General features: G+C 40.7%; 1 protein-coding gene across 2 annotated transcripts in view; it reads left to right on the top strand.

Moving 5' to 3' along the window:
- The window catches only part of myo16 (myosin XVI), a 391,172-nt gene that overhangs the window by 26,741 nt on the left and 343,048 nt on the right, over window positions 1-21,383 (top strand). For both annotated transcript variants that reach the window (XM_087987876.1, XM_087987875.1), the window contains one exon: window positions 2,382-2,645. In XM_087987876.1, the coding sequence (XP_087844002.1) occupies window positions 2,420-2,645 (226 nt within the window). In that variant the 5' untranslated portion in view covers window positions 2,382-2,419. The remainder of the gene's footprint in view (window positions 1-2,381; window positions 2,646-21,383) is intronic.

Below are 21,383 nucleotides of genomic sequence, written 5' to 3' on the forward strand. Positions count from 1 at the left end.
ATATGATGGGTATTGGATTAGATTCCATAAGAGGCTTAATTCAGATCAATTGAAACAGGCTGAGAGAGATTTTGTAGTCGGCATTAGGGCCCCTCACCAGTGGAGGCCGGTTTTGATGTTTGGTGGCAAGCATTTGACAGATGGGGTGTGTGTGTGAGAGAGAGATTCAGCATTCCAGAGAATCCTGAAGGCTCTGCATAAATTCCTGGATGCAAAAAGCCTCCGGCCATTCAAACTACTCCCATTCCATAACCTTCACCTTAATAAGAAGCCGTAATGCAATTATGATGGTGATCTGGCTGCTTAATTGGTTGTTTAATTAAAGCTGCAAAAGAAGTTAGAAAGGTGGCCCTTCCATGTCAACGTGCCATGTCTCTTTGTTACCTTCCATTTAACATTACTACTTTTGTTAAGCAGTTCTTGTGACCTCTCAACTTCAAGAACCTGTTCATAATCCTTATTTAGTTGGAGAAGTTGGATGGGGAGTGTGTACACAGATCAATCCATCCCACAAGCCAACCTTCCATCAATTGACTCCATCCATACTTTCTGCTGAATTGGGAAGGCAGCCAACATCATCAAAGACCCCTTCCACCCCAATTATACTCTCCCAACCTCTTCTGTCGGGCAGAAGATACAAAAGCTTAAGCAGAGGAACCAACAGGTTTAAGAACAGCTTCTTCCCTGTTGACATTAGACTTCTGAATGGACCCCTCAAATCTTAAAATTAATGTTAATCTTATTCTTTGCGCACCTTCTCTGCAGCTGTAACTTTGTATTCCTCATTCTGTTCTAGTTCCCTAATGTACTTTATGGTACAATCTTCCTGTACTGCACATCAAACTTTTCACTGTACCGAGGTACATATGACAATAATAAATCAAATCAAAAAACAGCTTTCAAATAAGGAGCGACCACTTTGAACATTCATAGTCATAGTCATTGAGGGTGGCATGGTGGCACAGTGGTTAGCACTGCTGCCTCACAGCGCCAGAGACCCGGGTTCAATTCCCGCCTCAGACGACTCTGTGTGGAGTTTGCATGTCTCCCTGTGTCTGTGTGGGTTTCCTCCGGGTGCTCCGGTTTCTTCCCACAATACAAAAATGTGCAGGTTAGGTGAATTGGCCAAGTTAAATTGCCTGTAGTGTTAGGTGAAGTGGTAAATGTAGGGGAATGGGTCTGGGTGGGTTGCGCTTCGGCGGGTCAGTGTGGACTTGTTGGGCCGAAGGGCCTGTTTCCACACTGTAAGTAATCTAATCTAATCTAATCTTGATGTACAGCACAGATGTAGACCCTTCGGTCCAACTCATCCATGCCAACCAGATATCCTAACCTAATGTAGTCTCATTTTCTAGCATTTGGCCCATATTCCTCTAAATGCTTCCTATTCATATACCCATCCAGATGCCTTTTAAATGTTGTAATTGTAGCAGCCTTCACCACTTCCTCTGGCAGCTCATTCCCTACACACACCACCCTTTGCATGATAGAGTTGCCCCTTAGTTCCCTTCTATATCTTTCCCCTCTCACCCTAAGCCTATGACCTCTAGTTCTGGACTTCCCCCACCCCAGGGAAAAGACCTTGTCTACTTATCCTATCCACGTTTCTATGATTTTATAAACCTCTATAAGGTCACCCCTCAGCCTCCAATGCTCCAGGGAAAACAGCCCCAGTCTATTCAGCCTCTCCCTAAAGCTCAAATCCTCCAATCCTGGCAACATCCTTGTAAATCTTTTCTGAACTCTTTCAAGTTTCACAATTTTTATTTTTCCTGTTGAGATTGGGTTCAAGAAATGGAAATATTCACAACCATTTGTTTTCCATCCCACGGTCTTTGAGCAAGCAGGCAGGTTGGTGGTCTATGCTGCTCAGTCTGCAGACTGTCAATTCAATGTAAAGGAGAGGAGGGCTTCAGTTAAGGCAAGATGCCTACTGCTTATTGTTTGGATTCTGGTCTGGGTGGAAGTCCACTCCATAACTGGCATACTCCAGAAATCAAATGTTATTTCAGACACAAAATAATCTGGAAATGCTGAACATTTCTGAATCGTAGTCTGCAACAAATAAGCTACATTTCAATTTTCAATGATCCCTGACCAAGCAATAATTAAAAATCAACCTTCTCAAACCTGGATCTGCAACAATCAGAAATTGGCAGCATTACAGGAATCAATTTCACTTTAGCAGAGTCGTGCATAGTGTATTTCATAGAATATCACGCTATTTCTGTAAAATGCATCTTACTGTATATATTAGTTGAATTTAATTAAAATATTCACAATTTGCTAGTATTTTAATGTATTTAATCCTTTAATACCAAACTAAGAATACTTTTAGCTGTGGTGATTTTACAATTGTGACAACACTTTGCTTTCTTCAGGTTGCTACCAGCTCTGTAATGTTTTCCGAACACACGACATGGAAATCGACCAGTGCTTACTGGAGTCACTGCCTTTAGGACAGCGACAACGTCTTGTGAAGCGGATGCGTTGTGACCAAATAAAAGCCTACTATGAGCGTGAGAAACTTCTTCAGAAACAGGAGGGATTCAAACACAAACACAAACATGGGAAGAAAAACAAAGTCCACTTCATCACTTCTGACATCATCCAGGAAGCTATTATACGGCATGATGATAAGGAAGGTAAAATAGTGGCAGAAACATTTTAATACAACCCATGCTGTGGTTATATAATTCCACAGAATATAAAATGAACAAGATCCATTCCTGATGTAGCATTTAGGTGTTCATTTAAAGATGAACATGGAAAGAAATATCGATCTTCTCATTTAAAAAGGACATTGATTGTTTTGGACACAATTCCAAAAAAAAAGGTCATTTGACTGATTCCTGGGATGAGTGGGGGATGCGGGGTGATCTGTCTTATGAGGGAAGTTTGGGTTGGTATCCTTCAGAGTTTCTCAAAATGAGAGGTGAACTTACCAATACTGAAGATATTTGATACAATGAATGCTGAAATGGTAAGGTTTCCCCTTCTGGGAGAAAATAGAAGTTAGGACACATTTCAGAAGTAGGGAATCTTGCATTTAAGACGGAGGTGAGGAAAGTTTTTTTTTCTCTGAGGCTTATGTGGCTGTGTCACACTCCATCACAAACAGTATGGTGGTAGGGTCGTTTGAATATTTTAATGGGAGAGGTGGAAAGATTCTTCCTTTCAGTCAGGAATAAGGGTGTTGGGGTAAGGGGGAAAAGTGGAATTGAGGCCAGAATCAGTCAGCCATGATCTTATCAAATGGCAGAGCAAGCGGAATGACCTACTCCAGCTTCTAATTCCATGTTGATATATAGCTCAGATTTGTCACCTCAAACACTTTGCAGAACATTTTATACAAAATTGCACCACTATGAGTACAGTTGAAGGTAGTCACTGACCATCAAGTATTTCTGTGATTCTTACTAAAATAAGTTGTTTTTTTAAGTTTTGGGGAGGACATGGTAGTGATGATCTTTAATTGCTCTACTCAATTTTCAACTGAAAAATGCGTGATGGGCAGGTGGAGTCAGTTTTGAGTACAGAGGGTGTGCCTTGATCCCACTTTGAATGTGCCATGATCCCACCTTAAATGCACAATGATCCCAGATGTGATTTTCATGTAAGTTGCTGCTTACTAATGAAATTGGGGTCATCCAATATTTGTACAGGTGGTGAGCTGCCAAACCAATCGAATCCCTTCCCCTTGAATGGACCCCTGGAGGCCTCTCCACATTTAATTGGAACATTTCTGACAGGCAGTAGAACAGGCGTGGTCCTCTTACGTCTACAAAACTAATACCATTCACTGTCAGCCATACCTTGTTTATAAACCCGTACTCCTCTCTGAATCAGCTGCAATAGTTTGACTCGAGGGGTCTTTCAAGAATGTAAAGCTCAAACTCCTGAAATTGCAAAGACATTTAAGTGTCAAATTGACAGTTAAAAAGCATTAAAGGCAAGTGGCAAAACAAGTATCTTCCAAGGGACTTTGCTGCTTTCTCTCATTCACACTTTTGGTCTGTGTCTCTTTCTTTTTCTCTCAATTTTATTTTTGCCCTTTTATAACTTCAACAGGACTGCTGAAGTACAACTATTCAGATAATATATTCCTTCTAACTCCTTTGAAGTACACAAAAGTTAAATTTATTTCTTTCTTGGTTCCAATGAACTTGTCTCGGATACATTCCTAGCTCCCATGATGCTGTGTCCTTGGTGACACAGTTGCTGAAATGTCTAATAATTATGTTGCCTCCTTTCAACTTGTGCCCTATAAATGCAAGTCTTTCTTTATCTGTAATGTAAGAAATCAGCCTGAACACAGAGAGCCGTCAGGATTACATTATGTATGTTTATGTTGAACTCCATTATGATAAGAAAAAGAAAACTCACCATAACACTGTTTTGAGAATTCACTCACTTTTTCTTGTAAGCGAAAATAAGATGAACTGAATGATATTGATTTAAAGAGGGACCAACTGTATATCATGGAGAAAATTGGAGTGCTTTGATCAAAAAGATTTGTCCATGTCAGACAGCAAGCTAGGGAGGAACAGTGCAGAATGGGAACTGTTTTATTTCATTTGCACATTCTTATTATATCCTTTTAAAATATCCCAAAATATTTACAAAGTTAAAACAAAAGAAGAATTTACATTAATACAGCACATTTTTCTACTTCAGGACAACTCAAAGTAAGTTCAAGCCAGTGAAATACTTTGGAAATGTAATGATTGTCATAATGTTGAAACTCTCTGCACATACATAAGGCAACTGCTCCATTCGGGTGTTATGAGGAAAGGTTAGATAGGCTCGGCATGTACCGTCTGGAATTTAAAGTTGGGAGGTGACTTAATTAAAACATATTTAAACCCCTTCAGGATACTGGATGTTGATGTTGAATTAGACAGTGGATGTTGAAAGGATGTTTCCTCTTGTTAGGGGAAATCTAGAACTGGTATTATTGTTTAAAAATAAGCAGAGTCTTTTAAAACAGCAATAAGGAAACGTTTCCCCGTTGGTTGGGAGTTTTTGGAATTTCCTTCCTGAAAAGGTAGCTTAAAAATGTGTTGCTGGAAAAGTGCAGCAGGTCAGGCAGCATCAAAGGAGCAGGAGAATCTTTTATCCCTTGTGGTTGGAGGGTTTCTAGGTGGAAGATGAGGCGCTCTTCTTCCAGGCGTCGTGTTGCCATGGTCTGGCGATGAGGCTCTGATCTCCAGCATCTGCAGTCCTCACTTTCTCCTTCCTGAAAAGGTAGTCAATGAAGAAACTTTAAATAGATTTACTTAATAAGTTTGCAGATGACACCAAAATTGGATGTGTAGTGGACAGCAAAGAAGGTTACCCCAGAATAAATGGGATCTTGAACAGATGGGCCAATGGGCTGAGGAGTGGCAGATGGAGTTGAATTTAGATATGTAAAGTGCTGCATTTTGAAAAGGCAAATCAGGGCAGGACTTCTACATTGAATGGTAAGGTCCTGGGGAGTGTTGCTGAACAAAGAGACCTTGGAGTGCAAGTTCATAATTCCTTGAAAGTGGAATCGCAGATAGATAGGATAGTGAAGAAGGCATTTCGTATGCTTTCCTTTATTGGACAGAGCGTTGAGTACAGGAGTTGGGAGGTCATGTTGTGGCTGTACAGGACATTGGTTAGGCCACTTTCTGAATATTATGTGCAATTCTGGTCTCCTTCCTATTGGAAAGATGTTGTGAAAGGGTTCAGAAAAGATTTACAAGGATGTTGGCAGGGTTGGAGGATTTGAGCTATACGGAGAGGCTGAATAGGCTGGGGCTGTATTCCCTGGAGCATCTGAGGCTGAGGGGGTAATGTTATAGAGATCTATCAAATCATGTGGGGCATGGATAGGGTAAATAGACAAGGTTTTTTACCATTGGGTGGGGGAGTGCAGAACTGGAGAGTATAGGTTTACAATGAGAGGGGCAACGTTTTCACCCAGAGGGTGGTGCATGTAGGGAATGAGCTGCCAGAGGAAGTGGTGGAGGCTGGTACAATTACAATATTTAAAAGGCATCTGGATGGTTATTTGAATAGGAAGGGTTTAGAGGGATATGGGCCAAGTGCTGGCAAATGGGACTAGATTAGGTTAGGATAATTGGTCAGCGTGGATGAGTTGGACTAAAGGGTCTGTTTCCGTGCTGCGCATCTATGACTCTATGACTCAGTTCTTAAGAAAGAGATCACTAGATTCTTGATGACCAAGGGAATGAAAGATTATTGAGGATATGCAGGAATTGAGGGTTAAAATCAGATCTTATTGAATGGCAAAGCTGTGTTGGAGGTCTGAGTGGCCTCCTCCTTTTTTTTAACATATATTTGCATAATTACACACAACTACTGCACACAAACAGGAATAAATAATAAGATGAATTCTTCTGGGGGCATTGGGTCAGGACCAAATGTGGTTCCAATCCACAATCCTGGGCAATGAGACTGGGATGCAGTCTTCCAGAGAATAGCCCTCTAACATGGCTGCCACTGTGCTTGTCATTCTTATAGGCAGATGGTGGTGTAAAGATGCAGCTCCTTTGACAAGCTTAGGTTGTCCTTGTTTTTTTCTCAGGAGTTCGTAAAAACAGACTCTGAAAAGTCTGGGCTTGGATGGGTTTTAGGGCCAATTTGATAGTAGCTAACAGATACTGCCCTTGGCAAAAGACTTTCACTGTTTTAAAAGGAGACACTCTTGGACAACAAGAGGGGAGTGGCCAGTTCTCCCAGCTTAGTTTTTCGCTGGATTGGTTTGGTTTTGATAGTCACTGAAAGCAGTCAGGTAGTGTTTGAGGTTACTAGTCCAAGAAACAGCTGCATGTAAGAGAGTGTTCCATGCTGCTGTCTCTCTGACATCTCTCCTGTAAGACCCTGTGTTTGATTTTACTTTTTTTGTGCCAAGGGATGTATATGGGTATTGTTGCAAGCATTTGGAAAAGCGTCATTAAGTTGGGATAATCTGTTGGATTCTCAGATAGGTCAAGTTATTCAGTGTCCCATTCTCTTTTGTTTTGTGGTTCATTCAGTAATTTTGCAAATAAATTCTGTTTTGTTTAAAACTAAGTGATTGGACCAGCTGCATCACTGTTGGAATATCCACCATACACCTGCTTAAAACAATGAGCAAAGGTAGGGTCTGGGCTACTGTTTTGAAATGTTTTGAGGGGGTCTGGCCTGGTCCATAACAATGGGCTTCTGAGGATGTCAGCTCAATCAGAAGGCCTGCAGCTATGGCAGCTCCACTAAGGTAGGTGGGAGCTGCTGAGTTGGGTTGGAAATCATGGGACAATTCAATATGGAAGCCCTGTTAGAGATTTGGATTCAAGAGAAATATCATGACGGTCAGTGCTGGTTGCCCCTTTGAAGGGATGGAAAACTCCTCTGAAGGTTTGGATCTCCAACTCTGGTGGCTGTCCAGCCTACTGGAGAGCGGCAGTTGCCATTGATCTAGCGGCCCTCACACAAGACAGTGGGTCGCTCCATGGGTGTTAAAATGTTGGAAAGGCTGCACATTCACATCTGATTCGGATCTGTACAAATACAATTGATTCCAACTGATTCACAGCCCGCCCTGGAAAGTTTCCCCCTTGTGGAGAACAAATTCAAAAATCACACGACACCGGGTTATAGTCCAACAGGTTTATTTGAAACTGCAAGCTTCGGGGCCCCTACTCCTTCCTCAGGCAGCTTGTGGACAACATGCGGGTCGTTCTGCTATTACGTGCGTTTCGTCAATGCAAACTTGCTGTATTGTGATTGACAAATTGGGGACACTGATTCCATGATCTTTTAAAACCTGTGTTGGCTGTAACACAATTACAGCAGCAACATTTTAAGTGCGGTTTCTAAAGCGCAATTTTTTTCTATAATGCAGGGTTACATAAGAACACAACCATCACATTATAGACAAACTGACTGTACTGGGAGTCCTTTCTGATGTGCCTCACTATTTTTATCAAGCCAGTATTGCATGCCAGAATACTTTTATCCAGTGTCTCCAATCATTTTTTTTTTGGGTTTGAGTATTTGACCAGAAGCTATAAAGAACACTATTGCTCTGTTTTGAATTGTGCCATGTTTCCTTTACCTCCTCTAATGCACAGCACTTCCTCAGTACTTTACTGAATTATTGGCCTGGATTATTTGCTCAGCTCCTTTCCGTAGATCTTCATCCTATAAATTCCTGATCTGAATGTGAGTGTGCTAACAAAAACACCAAAGCTGACACTATTACCATCCTTTTCCTGAATTCCTCCTCCGTAAGTAAACAGCCAGGATGGAGTCCAAGTTATGAGGCTTGGATAAAGCTTGAGGAGGAAGTAAATTGGATGCTCTGGTCGGCTGCTTGCCATTCATGTTGAATAAATCAATTTAGAAAAAATAATAGAAAGCTAGAGGTCATGTTGAGGTCTTACAGAACGTTGACGAGGCCACTTCTGGAGTACTGTGTGCAGTTCTGGTCGCCCTGTCACAGTAAGGATTCTATTTAGCTGGAGAGGGTTCAGAATAGATTTACAAGGCTATTGCTAGGACTGGAAGGCTTGAGTTATAAGGAGAGGCTGGATAACCTGGAACTATTTTCATTGGAGCATGGGAAGTTGAGACGTGACCTTATACAGGTTTATAAAATCATGAGGGGTATAGATAAGGCAAATGATAGGTATCTTTTCCCTAGGGTGGCATATTTCAAAACAAGGGGGCATATTTATAATTTGAAAGGAGAAAGATTTTAAAAAATATGAGCAGAAACATTTTTTACGCGGTGGTTCATGTGTGTAATGAACTGCCAGAGGAAGTGGTGGATGCGAGTACAGTTACAACATTTAAATGACATTTGGCTAAGTACATGAATAAGAAATGTTTGGAGGGATATGGATCAAGTGCAGGCAGATGGGACTAATTTACTTTGGGATTATGGTCAGCATGGACTGGTTAGCCTGAAGGGTCAGATTCCACGCTGTATGACTCAATAACTCTGAAAGAGCAAAATGTTAATGACGAGTTAAGGACAGAAAAAGATTTTTTAATTTATTAGTTATGCACATAAGCATGATTAGCAACTTTAATTGCCTTACGCATTTTTACATTAGTCAGGCCATCTTTAAAGTGATGTTAGGTATCCCATTAAAATAATTTTCTGGAACCATTGACAAATTCATTAACAGAATATTAAAATATGCTGTATTTTTATAGTGCCCTTTATATAAATGCTTTCTTTTGCACCATTATGACTGTCACACGCTCATGAATTTTAACCCTGTCAACAGTTCTTCACAGGAATTTCTTGTGTTAGCTTATGATGTCCTTCAGATATTTAGCACAGCTGATCATTTGACTATATTATTCGGAGGATGTATTTCCAATCACAATAGAACCTGACAGATCAAAAAGTTGCAAAGTTACTTTCACTTCAATTTACTGAATGCACATATACCTCTGTGATTTAATTTTAAATTTAACCTCACGAGTTTGTTTTTCTGAAAAAATCTTCAGTGTAAACCATTCACTGTTTAAGAACAGTGAAAGCGGGAAACCAGGGAATTAGACTAACATCTGTTGTCAGGAAATCACTAAAAGCTCTAATTAGGATAGGACGATTGCACTTCTGAAACTTTCAGCTGATAAGGGAGAACTGTCATAAATTTGATAAGTATAGTTTATGCTTGACAAACTATTTATTTTTTGTTTTGAATTAGCAACTAAAATACTGGATAAATGAATATCCATGGATGTTACTTATATGGACTTCCAGAAGGCATTGTATACAGTCGCTCATCAGAGACTAGTAGTGAAGAAGTTTATAGAATTGAAGGAAAATTATTGATTTGGTTATGAAAATGTCTGTGAGGAAGAGAGTAGGAACGTCAAACAGGAGGATATGACAAGTCATATCCTATGAGGGCCTATATTGTGCTCTCAACTATTTGCTGTGTTTGCAAATGACTTTGATCACGGGACTGAAAAATCCATAAACAAATGCGCCGATAGCACCAGGATAGACAATACGCTAAACTGCATTGATAGATTCATAAATTGGCTATCAATAATTCTTGATTGACATAAGGTTTTCAAGTTAAGTAATTGCACAGAGGCTGGTATCTCGTCTTCAAGTCACCCTTTTATTTACTTGTGCACAGTACACTGGCTGTAACCAGCCAGATCAGAGTCAGTCCTTGAACTGAGGACATTGAGTCCCCTGATATATATTGGTCAGCCAGGGCTTCTCGATTGACCCAGGTTAACAACCCAAATCAAGCATCTCGTAGTCAACAAGATCCATTTGTTTTGAATCATTACATTCCCTCCCACTACCGACTGCCCCCCCCCCCCAAGTCCAGGGATGTAGGCCTGGTCTTTCTCTTGTAGCTTTTCCTGCAATGTTTTTGTTCCAGGTCCAGTTCCTCTGATTTCGACTCTGACATGGGTGGTGTGGACTGGACCAGAGTCTGTCACTTGCATCCAGGGTACTCCATTCCCCTGTAGTGCACAATCCCCAATTTATGTGGGTCAGCTGGGGTTCCTGATTGATTGGGGTTGTTAACTTGGGCCACTGATCTGTAGTCAATGAGATCAACCTGGTAGGAGAAAGTGAAGACTGCAGATCCACCTGGTTCCAATCGCTGCAGAGGTTATCGGGAATAGGCAGGAAGGTGGAGTTGAGGCCATAATCAGATCAGCCCTGACATTATGGAATAGCTGTACAGATTCAAAAGACGGAATGGTCCACTCCTGCTCTTATTTCATACATCCCTACATTCATATATCTGCTGGCAGAGATATTGGCAGATGAAGTCAATGATTTAAAAAAAACAGTTATGTTCAGAGCTGATGGATTATGCATTTATCCACTGCAGAACTGTTATTCTGGATAATTGTTATTTTATTAGTGATTTTGACTGTTCACATATAATTAAATTTGCCTCCACCTAATGATCCCTAGTTACCTAATAATTACATTTCTGGAACAGTTTAATTGTTCCAAATTTATAGTACCTTTTTCTTTTGTTGGAAAGATTGGTGTTTATCAGTTTAACCAATTGAGAAGTGGATTGGCAATATAATTGGTAAATGTTTCAAATTGACAACGCTTAACAAGTTTAATGTTATTCCTGAACTTCTTTGCTGATGTACTAAACCTCAATTTTTTGATAACCTTGTTTAAACTTCACATTAGAATGGTTACTTATTTATTTAATGTTCTGTTGTTTCTGAACATGACTTGTTCAGCAGATACCAATTGGAAGTACAGACTCTGTCATAAAACTCCCAGCTTGCCACACATGTCCTGGGAGGGGAAAAAGTGCATTGTATGGTGGAACCTTCGTTTTGAAGTATGGGAGGAGGTTTAAGTTGTGCCCTTTTGTCCCCAGTGCAGATCAGCGGTGGCTATTGGAAATGCAGTGTGCCAAGATTTAGGCTGGTAACAAAGCTAATCTCAGTTCTCAGTCACTTTGTCCTCGCCCTTTTTAGGCATTCTAGCCCTCACCTCTACTTCCACTCAATGCTCATACATGCCAACTTATCGCCTCTATCCACCACCCCCATTCCATGGCTTCTTAAACCCTTTATATCAACCATGCCTCAAATCCATAACAGGCCATTACGTATTATGTAACCTCCTTACCAACCATTAACTATAATATCGATGATGCTGGAAGAAATTAATAAAACCTTTAACAAAGTTGCTGGATTAATGATGGATAAATGTGATCTAAGAAATCAGATTGGAAAAGGTAGCCTGTGAAATGAGTTCATTGGAGACAGAACCTTCTGATCCTGGAGAGGTTGGGACAGGAGGTGGGACGTGCATTTAGGTGGGTAGAGTGATGATGTACCTGATCCCCGCTGTCCTGGTACCACTGGAATTAAGTTTGGCATGGGAAGGTCCACAGTTGACTGTCTTGCCCTGCCACCATCTGATGTCCTTAAGTTGTCATTTAAGGGTTTTAGTCTGCCAGCATCGGTCCAGCTATTAGTTGGCCTGTAAACATGCCTTCCCACAAGTAAAAGGTATTGGTTGGGGCCTCCATTAAAGTCAATCAATGGTTGATCAAGGGCATGGACTAGGGCCAGTCTTGCCTTTTGAGAGCCACTTTATTGTTTCCAAATCCCTCCTTCACCACCTCTTCACTTGGTCTCCGTCCCTTGCAAACTTCCGCATTTCCATCCCCCAGAGAAATCACAAAGTCCCTTGCCTGGCGTTTTGATCTGATGACTTCGGGCGTGCTCTTCCAACTTCATCCTGGGCTTCCTACCTGCCTCTGATTGACCTGTAGGTCTTCTGGAGCAGTACCTCTGGAGTCAGGCTCTTTATTCCGGTTGTTGGTATCCCAGAAATTACTTGATTAGCAGAAGCACCATGGGTTTTACTTGGAGCAAGGATATGGCTCTCCAGCTGGCACTTGAGGCCCTTGCTGTCAATGGAAGGATCCACTCAGTGTATTTGACACAATCTGGGGCATTGGCTCCAGCATGCAGTCAGTGAGCAAAGTGACTCTTTGTAATAACCTCTAGGTGACAGAGAATGGCATAATAGATTTGCACTTTCACTTTGAAGGTGAAAAATGTTAATCAAAAATTAATGTTCTAATCCTAAATAAATGTAATTGTAGATGCATGAAGACAAAATTGACCCAGGTGACCTGGAAAACTGGATTAAAATTTGGGACAGTAGTGATGTAATGGTTGACTTTTAAGGAGATCTTTAATGACTTTCAGGAAAGATTTATCCTCATGAGAAAGATGTGATACCCATAGCTAAATAAGGAAGTGAGGGATAGTATCAAATTAAAATAAATAATGACCAATTCTGCAAAGGTTATTGGTCAGTTAGAAAATTGGACAGATTTTTAAGCACCAGCAAATAAAAGTTAAAACAATATTGAGGGAGAATAAGAGTATCAAATACCCCACCAAGGTGACAATAAGATCCATTGAAAATAGGGGAAGAATTTCCATATTCAGGCCCCACCCAACTGTTCATAAGGCTCTTGGAGTCACCCCACAACTCCATTTTAAAAAGTCTCTCCAAGGGATCAGAGCTGACTTTAGGAACATCCTCCCTTTTAGTAGTTAAGATAATTACAACTACTCATTGTTCTTCCTTTCTGAGAAAACTGGGAACATTTGTGAAGTGTTTTGTTCAAAGGACAAGACTTGAATCCCCCACTATCAACATCCTAGTAGAGCATGTCCCTATCTACACCAATAGAGTGGAGATTGAGAGGGTGGAGAGCATCAAGTTCCGAGGAGTGACGATAACTGACAACCTGTCCCAGACTTACCACGTAGATGCGATGGTCAAGAAAGCAGAACAACATTCTTCTTTCTCAGGAAATTTGGCATGTCCATAAGGACCCTCACTGATGTCTACAGATGCATCACAGAGAGCATACTACTTGGACGCATAATGGCCTGGTACGGCAACTGCTCTGCCCAGTACTGTAAGAAACTACAGAAAGTTGTGTGTACAGCCCAGACCATCATGGAAACCAACCTTCCATCTATGGACTCCATTTACACTTCTTGTTGCCATTGGAAAGATTGCCAACATCATGAAAGACTCTTCCCACCCCAGTAATGCTCTCTTGCAACCTCTTTTGTCAGGCAGAAGATACTGATGTTTGGACACACTAACAGGTTTAAGAACAGCTTCTTCCCTGCTGTTGTCTGACTGAATGGACTCTCTAACTTCAATTAATATTGATCTTGTTACTGTTCATCTTGCTTCATGCACCTCCTGTACAGTGTAACCTGTATGCTTCACTCTATCTAAACATTATATGATTTTTATGTCCCTGCTGAATATGATCTGCCTGTACTGCTTGCAAACAAAGCTTTACACTGTATTTAGTTACGCATGACAATCAATCAAATCAAATCAAACGCATGGCCAGAAACACAACTGGACTTGCCACATAAACTCAGTGGTTCCAAGTGCAAGTCAGAGGTGAGGAATACTGCTGTGAATAACTCTCCTTCTGGCTCCCCCAAAGCTTGTCCATCATTGACAAGGAACAAGTCATGAGTGTGATGGACCCAGATGCAACAATACTCCAGAAGCTTGACACCATTCAGGTGTTTGTGTGTAAGCCATTGAAGGTGACAGGACATGTAAGGAGAGCTGTTAATAAGTCATACAGTGTTTTAGGCTCCATCAGTAGGAACATAGAATACAAGAGCAAAGAAGTTGCGATGAACTTCTATAAGAAGTTAAACCTCAGGTAAAATATTGTGTACAGTTCTGGATACCACATTATAAGGACTATGTGAATTCATTGGAGATAATGCAGAAGACTTTTATAAGAATGGCTGTACAGATAAAACTCCGTCAATTATAAGAAAAGACTGGAGAGTTTGGGACTGTCTTTCTTGGAAAAAACAAGGCTGAGAAGAAATGTGACCACTGTTTTCAAGATCATGAGGAGTCTGGCCCCTTTATATGGTGGGAAACCAATTCCGATATAAAAGTATCAAGAACCAGAGGGCACAAATTTAAAGTGTTTTGCAAAAATAAGTACAAAGTGTGATGGGAAAAACCTCCTCACATTGAGTTGTTAGAATCTGGAATGCACTGCCATGAAATATAGTGGAGACAGGATCAATTTGAAACATTCAAGAGGGCATTAGATGATCCTTTAAATTGAAAAAAATGTGGGGGGATATATAAAAAAAATCAAAAGATTGTCACTAAGTTAAAAGGAGCAAAGCTGGTGTAGCTATTAGGGGCCAAAGGGTCTCCTTCTGCATCATCATTCTGTGATGCATGTACAGTGTAATCAAAATATACAACAAAGTTCTTTAAACTCCAACAGCCAAAACATCTGCTGATATTAGCAAAGGGATGACTCTCCATGTTTCATCAACTAATGCCACATGGCCTGACCATGAGGTCCCCAAGAAATGGATTTATTCAGACAGTGGTAAGTGATGCTTCCTGGTGTGGTATGAGCAATGGTGAGAAAGATGGGAAAATATTGCAAGAATGGCACCACTAGAATGCTGACCGTAAAAAATGTCAATATTTTCACTTATTTTAAAAACATTACATTGGGTCTTAAATCTGAATCTGCCCATAGAGCAGTGACGACATTGCCATACACTTGCAGCCCTTCTTCATTTCCAAGTACAGGATAGGGGATGACAATGTGGTGCCTACTGGGCATCAGGAACATGCCCCCAGCCCGCACCCAGAAGATTTTGTCTTTATCCTTTTTATGGAATGTAAAACCTATACTTACATGGAACCCCACCCCCCCCACCCCCACACCCCTATGCAACAACCCCCCCCCCCCCCCCCCCCCACCCCACCCCCAACCAGCCAAACAGTGCCTGCAAATGGTCCCTGTGCATCCCAGGATCCATTGGAGGGCTTCATCCTTGGATTAGCTACTCAGAGGTAGCTCATTTTACTTGTGGTGCAGATTGGTTCAGAGTCTGTGAGGGATAAACATTGGTAAGAATGCCAGAATAGCTCCCCTGTTTTGCCTTTAAACAGGAATATAAATAGTGATATGGAATCTTTTATGTCCACTTGAAAGGGCAGATGTGGTTCTTTTCCAATGTCCTATACAAAATGTGACACCTCTAATAGAGTATCACCCCTTGTTTTTCTTAATTTGATTCATGGGCTACGGGCATTATTGGCTTGACCAGCATTTGCTGCCTATCACTAACTACCCTTGCTAAAGTGCACATGAGTTGCCTTCCAAAACCACTTTTGGCATAGGTACATGTGCACAGTGGAGGGAGTTGCAGGATTCTGACCCAGTGACCGTGAAGGAATAGCACTGACCTAAATTGCTGTGCTCAGGTCCTCAGCCAGTTCTAAAGATTGAAATTACTGGCAATTGCAAGTGTCACTAATTCTGAATCTGAGGGGAGAGTACCACCAGCTCAGTCACAAACTGAAGGCTGGATAAATTTCTGGAAATTGAACTCTTGGTGAGGCTGGGCACTGTCTGACTTGTGATTGCCATTGGAAAAGTAGTTCAAGAAGGCAGCTTACCATCACCTTCTCAAGGACATCTAGGGATGGGTAGCAAATACTGGCCAGCCAGCGATGCCCAAATCCCACAAGACGTTCTTTTAAAAATAAAGTTCTGACAGTTAATGAAATTCATACCATGCATACAAATGGAAAACAGAACTGCAGCAATTGGCGATTCATCAACCATGATCATGTTGTTTATGATCTGAGGTCCAATTTCTCTTGAGCTGTGGGCCTCCAGTTACACATGCATACCACAAATAATGGCATCAATTATGCTCTAAAGCAGACCATGACTAATTTATCTCTTAAGGCTTTAAAACTTTAAAATGTGGTTTAGAAATTGTTGATATTATAATTGGCAGCATATCACATCCTTTATCAAATCATGGAATGGAAGTGTAAAAGAAAATCCCTATGGCTTTTTAGTTCCCAGTTACAATTGCCAGTGATGATCCAACCAGCTGTCTCACTTAAACAGCCTGCGGTCTGGGTTGCTGCCATCCTCCACCATCTGTTTACACCATCGATTCCACCAGACTTTCTCATTACAATGAGAAGATGAGAAGGATAAATATTGCGCCAGTGACACTTGCAATTGCCAGTAATTTCAATCATTAGAACTGGCTGAATATATTTTAATATTTGTTCTCAATGGTTTTTAAACCTCACCTCTTGGAAATCTTTGCCATTATCTAAATTTCAGTGAAGTATATGATGGATTCTCCTTGTCAATCAACTATTACAGTAAACAGAAATTATTTAGCTCAAGTTTAGAGGCACACTAAATTCTTCAGGATCACCAATTTGTTGATTCCTATAAAAGTGATTTGATAAAGTTGTCTCAAGTAGAGCTGTTTGAAAATCTGTTAAAGACTATAGGTTGAAAATAGCTTATAACTGGCAGTGAGTGGGTCAGCTTCCTCTTTGATGTCCTCCCTCTGCCTCCTTAAGATCTGAGTGATTTAGCCCTTTTGGGTCCTGAACCAAGTGTGTTCATATATTTTTTGGCCAGTTCTTTATCATATTTGAATCCATGTGTGACAAAGTCTTTTGTAATATCTGCAACCCATCTGGTTCAAAAATATCCCTGGGGGGGCAGGGGGGGGAATTCTGCTCTCCTTATCAGGTCTGTAACTCCTGACTCTCAGCAACGTGATTGACTCTTAACTTCCTTCTGAAATAGCCTAGCAAGCCACTCAATTCAAGAGCAATGAGTGATCAGTGACAAAATGTTGGTTCTTGCCTATATCCTATGTCAGAATAAAAAAAATCAATACTTTGTGAAAGGTTTTGATAGAGTAGATAAGAAATGTCAGTCAGGGGGAAAACCAATTTCAGATAAATGGCAAAATGAAAAATACATTTGAACTCTGTGAATTCATTTGCTTTTCTTGAAAGGTGGCCAAAGCCGATTCAGTTGCACTTTTCAAAGGAGGAATTTGATCTATTTCAAAAAGAAAACATCCTCAGTTCAGTGAGGAGAGAAGATTAGTATGAGTCCATTTCAATACCACTTTCAGCAAGAAGTCGGCACAGGGAGAATAGGACAAATCACTTCCTGAAATGCTGCAAGATATTTTGAATCAATGCGAAGTAATGCTGCAGTCAGGAGTGATACTATTTTGAGGTTATTCATTTTCTTTTGCCAGCAACTCATATCTTTCCCTTCTGCTCATGACAATGGCTGCATCTGTCCCTTTAGATCTTCACATGCTGGGAATTGATATTTGAATCGGTCAGGTTCATAATTTTCTGTCCATTTAGATTGGATGATAAATGTGGCCAGTGCCCAAATTTCTGACATACAGCAGAGGGAGAATTTAATGTTCATTCTGGTCATTCTATTCAGTAATTGGAGAATTGGTGTCCATGCCATTACATCGAGATCTGTAAGCTCCAATGTTAGTGAGCCCCAATCGTGAATTATGTCAATGGCAGAAGCTTTTTAGCCTTAGACATAACTGGGAAGGGGAAGTCAGAACGTTGATGGGTTCTTGACCCTGAGTACTTTCATCTAATGATATGGACTTCCAGTCTGCTTCTGGAGGACCACTTAAATTCTGCCCAGAATGTGCAATGTGTTAGCACAAAAATGTTCTCTCATGTTACTGCATCCAGACTGCTTTAAAGCTGTGGAAAGCTCGAGGGTTTGTGATATATATAGGTTCACTTAATTTTGAATAGGATGAGAGAAATCAAGACTGAACAGTTTGCATTGATCCAATTTTACCTCTTCTTTTAATTCATGCCATAGGCCTTAGGTAAAAATGTAAGGAATATTTGGACCATTTACCTGCAAATCGTATAGTATGATGTAGTGACAATGGTGACCATAACCTATTTTTCAATATGATAATCGAGGTGTTCTGGTAAAGTTAAAGGAATGTCTTGAAATATAAATAATGTTGGGAAAGCAATGTGTGTAAATGGAATATACATCATTATTGGCAAACCATACTGAAATAACTCCATGGAGACCAGTATCCCGTCACTAGTCACTCTTTTATTTACATGTACACAATACTTGGGCTCTGCCAGCCAGTTCAGAGTGAGGAGAATCTCTGAGACTCCTGTTTATATCTGTTAGCCAGGACTCCCTGATTGGGACTGTTAACCTTGGCCAATCAGGATCACACTCCATGAGATCCACCTGGCAACCTTGCTCCAATCACTATACATTTAGTATATGACATAAAGGTATGGAAAGAGGCCATTAGACCCATAAGGTCTGTAACTCCAAAGAGCATCCAACCCTAAACCCAGCCCATCACCCTGTTTCCATAATGTTGCATTTTATCATGGCTAATCTACCCAGCCAGAATATCCCTGGACACTGTGGGCAATTTAGAATGGCCAATCCACCCTAACCTGCATATCTTTGGACTGTGGGAGGAAAGCAGAACACCAGAAGAAATGAACCCTAGCAGAAACCCATGCCAGCACAGGGAGAATGTGCCAACCCCACACAGACAGTCATCCAGGGCTGAAATCAAACCAAGATTCCTGGCGCTGTGAGGCAACAGTGCTAACTACTAAGCTACCATGCTTCACATTGTGTGGCAGCAATAGTAAACTTATACTTTGCTTGATACTATTAAGAAATGCTCCCTGCAGATTAGCTCCTCCCACTCCCCCATCTTTTATGCATGCTCTGCTATTTATTGTTCGTGAGGTGCTTTATAAAAAATATCAGGAGAATTTGGATTCTAAGCCAAAGGAGAGATTGGGAGAGGTAAGGTTAAAGCAGTTGTTAACACTTGAAAGATGTTTCAAGGAGGGAACTCTGTAAGTAGGCCCTATGCAGTCTAATTGCCAATTTTTAAAGGATGGAGCCAGTTACAATAAGTACATCTGCAGTTCCCTTTCGTTGTTTAAAGCATTTCAAGTAATTTTGAATACTGCTATTGATTTAATATCATAATGGAAGAATAATAAGATCTGACTTCAACATCTGCAGCTCCCGTACCCCTTGAAGCTAACATTTATATCTAAACAACAGGTTTGAATAGTGGATTTCTCTTTTTACTCTCAATGAAAAATTACTAATGTAAATATACCTTATGCACTGTTCTCAGAAAAAGGCACAATAATGAGATTCTCCTTGCGTTTAATTCTCCTTGGTCAAAAGATGGCTCCTTTTTTTACTAAGGACTCATTCAGGCATAAAGAACTTGTTTATCTGCAGATAGCAATGTTCCTTTTCACAAGAGCTGACATCCATTAACTCTCAACCTCCTGCTGCTAACTTTTTACAGAGTCAAGAAGAAAATCAAAAACTAAAGGTCTATAGTGGGTTGGAGGGGATCTCTTTTATGTTTAGACAACAAGACCAAAATGTTCTGTCAGAGTTTGATGGTTAGAGTAGAGAAGCCTCTTCCCACCTCCCCATCAAAGAAGAGGAAGAGACATATGATATTTTCTGCATTCTGACCTTGATCTCAGGCTTGATACTCAAGTGGATCTCAAAGTTATAGATTCATTGTCATACAGCACAGAAATAGACCCTTTGGTCCAACTCGCCAGAGCCAATCAGTTTTCCAAAACTAAACTGGTCCCATTTGCCTGTGTTTAGTCCATAACCCTCTAAACCTTTCCTATTCATGTGCCTGTCCAAATGTCTTTTAAATGTTGTAACTGTACCCACATCCACCATTTCCTCTGGCAGTGCACTCCAAACATGAATAATCCTCTGTGTGGAAACAGTTGCCCCTCAGGTTCCATTTAAATCTTTCTCCTCTCATCTTAAACCTATGCTGTCTAGTTTTGAACTCCCCTATCCAAGGGAAAAGACCTTTTACTGTTCACCTTATCTATGCCCCTCATGATTTATAAATCTCTATAAGGTCACCCCCAACCTTCTACACCCCAGTGAGAAAAGTCTCAGCCTATTCAGCCTCTCCTCATAACTCAATCCTCCATTCCTGGCAACATCATTATAAATCTTTTCTGCACTCTCCAATTTACAAACAGCCTTCCCGTGGCAGAGCAACCAGAATGGTGCATAATACTCCAAAAGTGGTCTCACCGATGTCCTGTAAAACTGCAACATGACTTCACAACTCCTATACTCAAAGGTCTGAGCAATGAAGGAAAGCATGTTCTTTACCACTCTATCCACCTGTGGCACAACTTTCAAGGAACTATATATCTGAATCCCTAGGTCTCTCTATTCAACAGGACACCTCAGGGCCCTATCATTAACTGTGTAAGTCCTGCCCTTGTTGGTCTTACCAAAATGCAACACTTTGCATTTATTTAACTTAAACTCTTTCTGCCATTCCTCAGACCATTGTCTACTATACCACTAATTATGCGGGTTCTATAGTCCCCAGGATTCTTCTTTCAGACTTTCGTAAATAAAGGCACATTAGCCACCTTCCAGTCTGCTGGCACCTCACCTGTGGCTGTAGATGATGCAAATATCTCCACTAAGGGCCCTGCAATTTCTTCCGTAACTTACCACAACATCCTGGGATACACCTGATTGGTCATAGAGTTGTAGAGTCATACAGCATGGAAACAGACCCTTCAATCCAACCAGTCCATACTAAACATAATCCCAAACTAACCTCACCACATCTGCCTGCAATTGGCCCATATCCCTCCAAACCTTTCTTATTCATGTACATCTCTAAATATGTTTTTAACTGTATGTTGTAACTGTACCTGCATCCATCACTTCCTCTGGAAGTTCATTCCAGAGATTTATCCACCTTTTATATTTTCTAAGACATCTAGCATTACTACTTCTGTAATGTGAACTGTTTCTCTAGTAGATATATTTACATATTGATAAAGAACATTTTGTTTAAAACATTTTCTCACCATCCATGCCTTTAACACTATGGCAGTCCCAGTCACATTAAAATCCCTAACTATTACAACTCTA

The sequence above is a fragment of the Chiloscyllium plagiosum genome, unplaced genomic scaffold, assembly GCF_037043375.1.
Source record: "Chiloscyllium plagiosum isolate Xiang-an unplaced genomic scaffold, Cpla_swu_hap1 HiC_scaffold_6, whole genome shotgun sequence".
Taxonomy (NCBI): Eukaryota; Metazoa; Chordata; class Chondrichthyes; order Orectolobiformes; family Hemiscylliidae; genus Chiloscyllium; species Chiloscyllium plagiosum.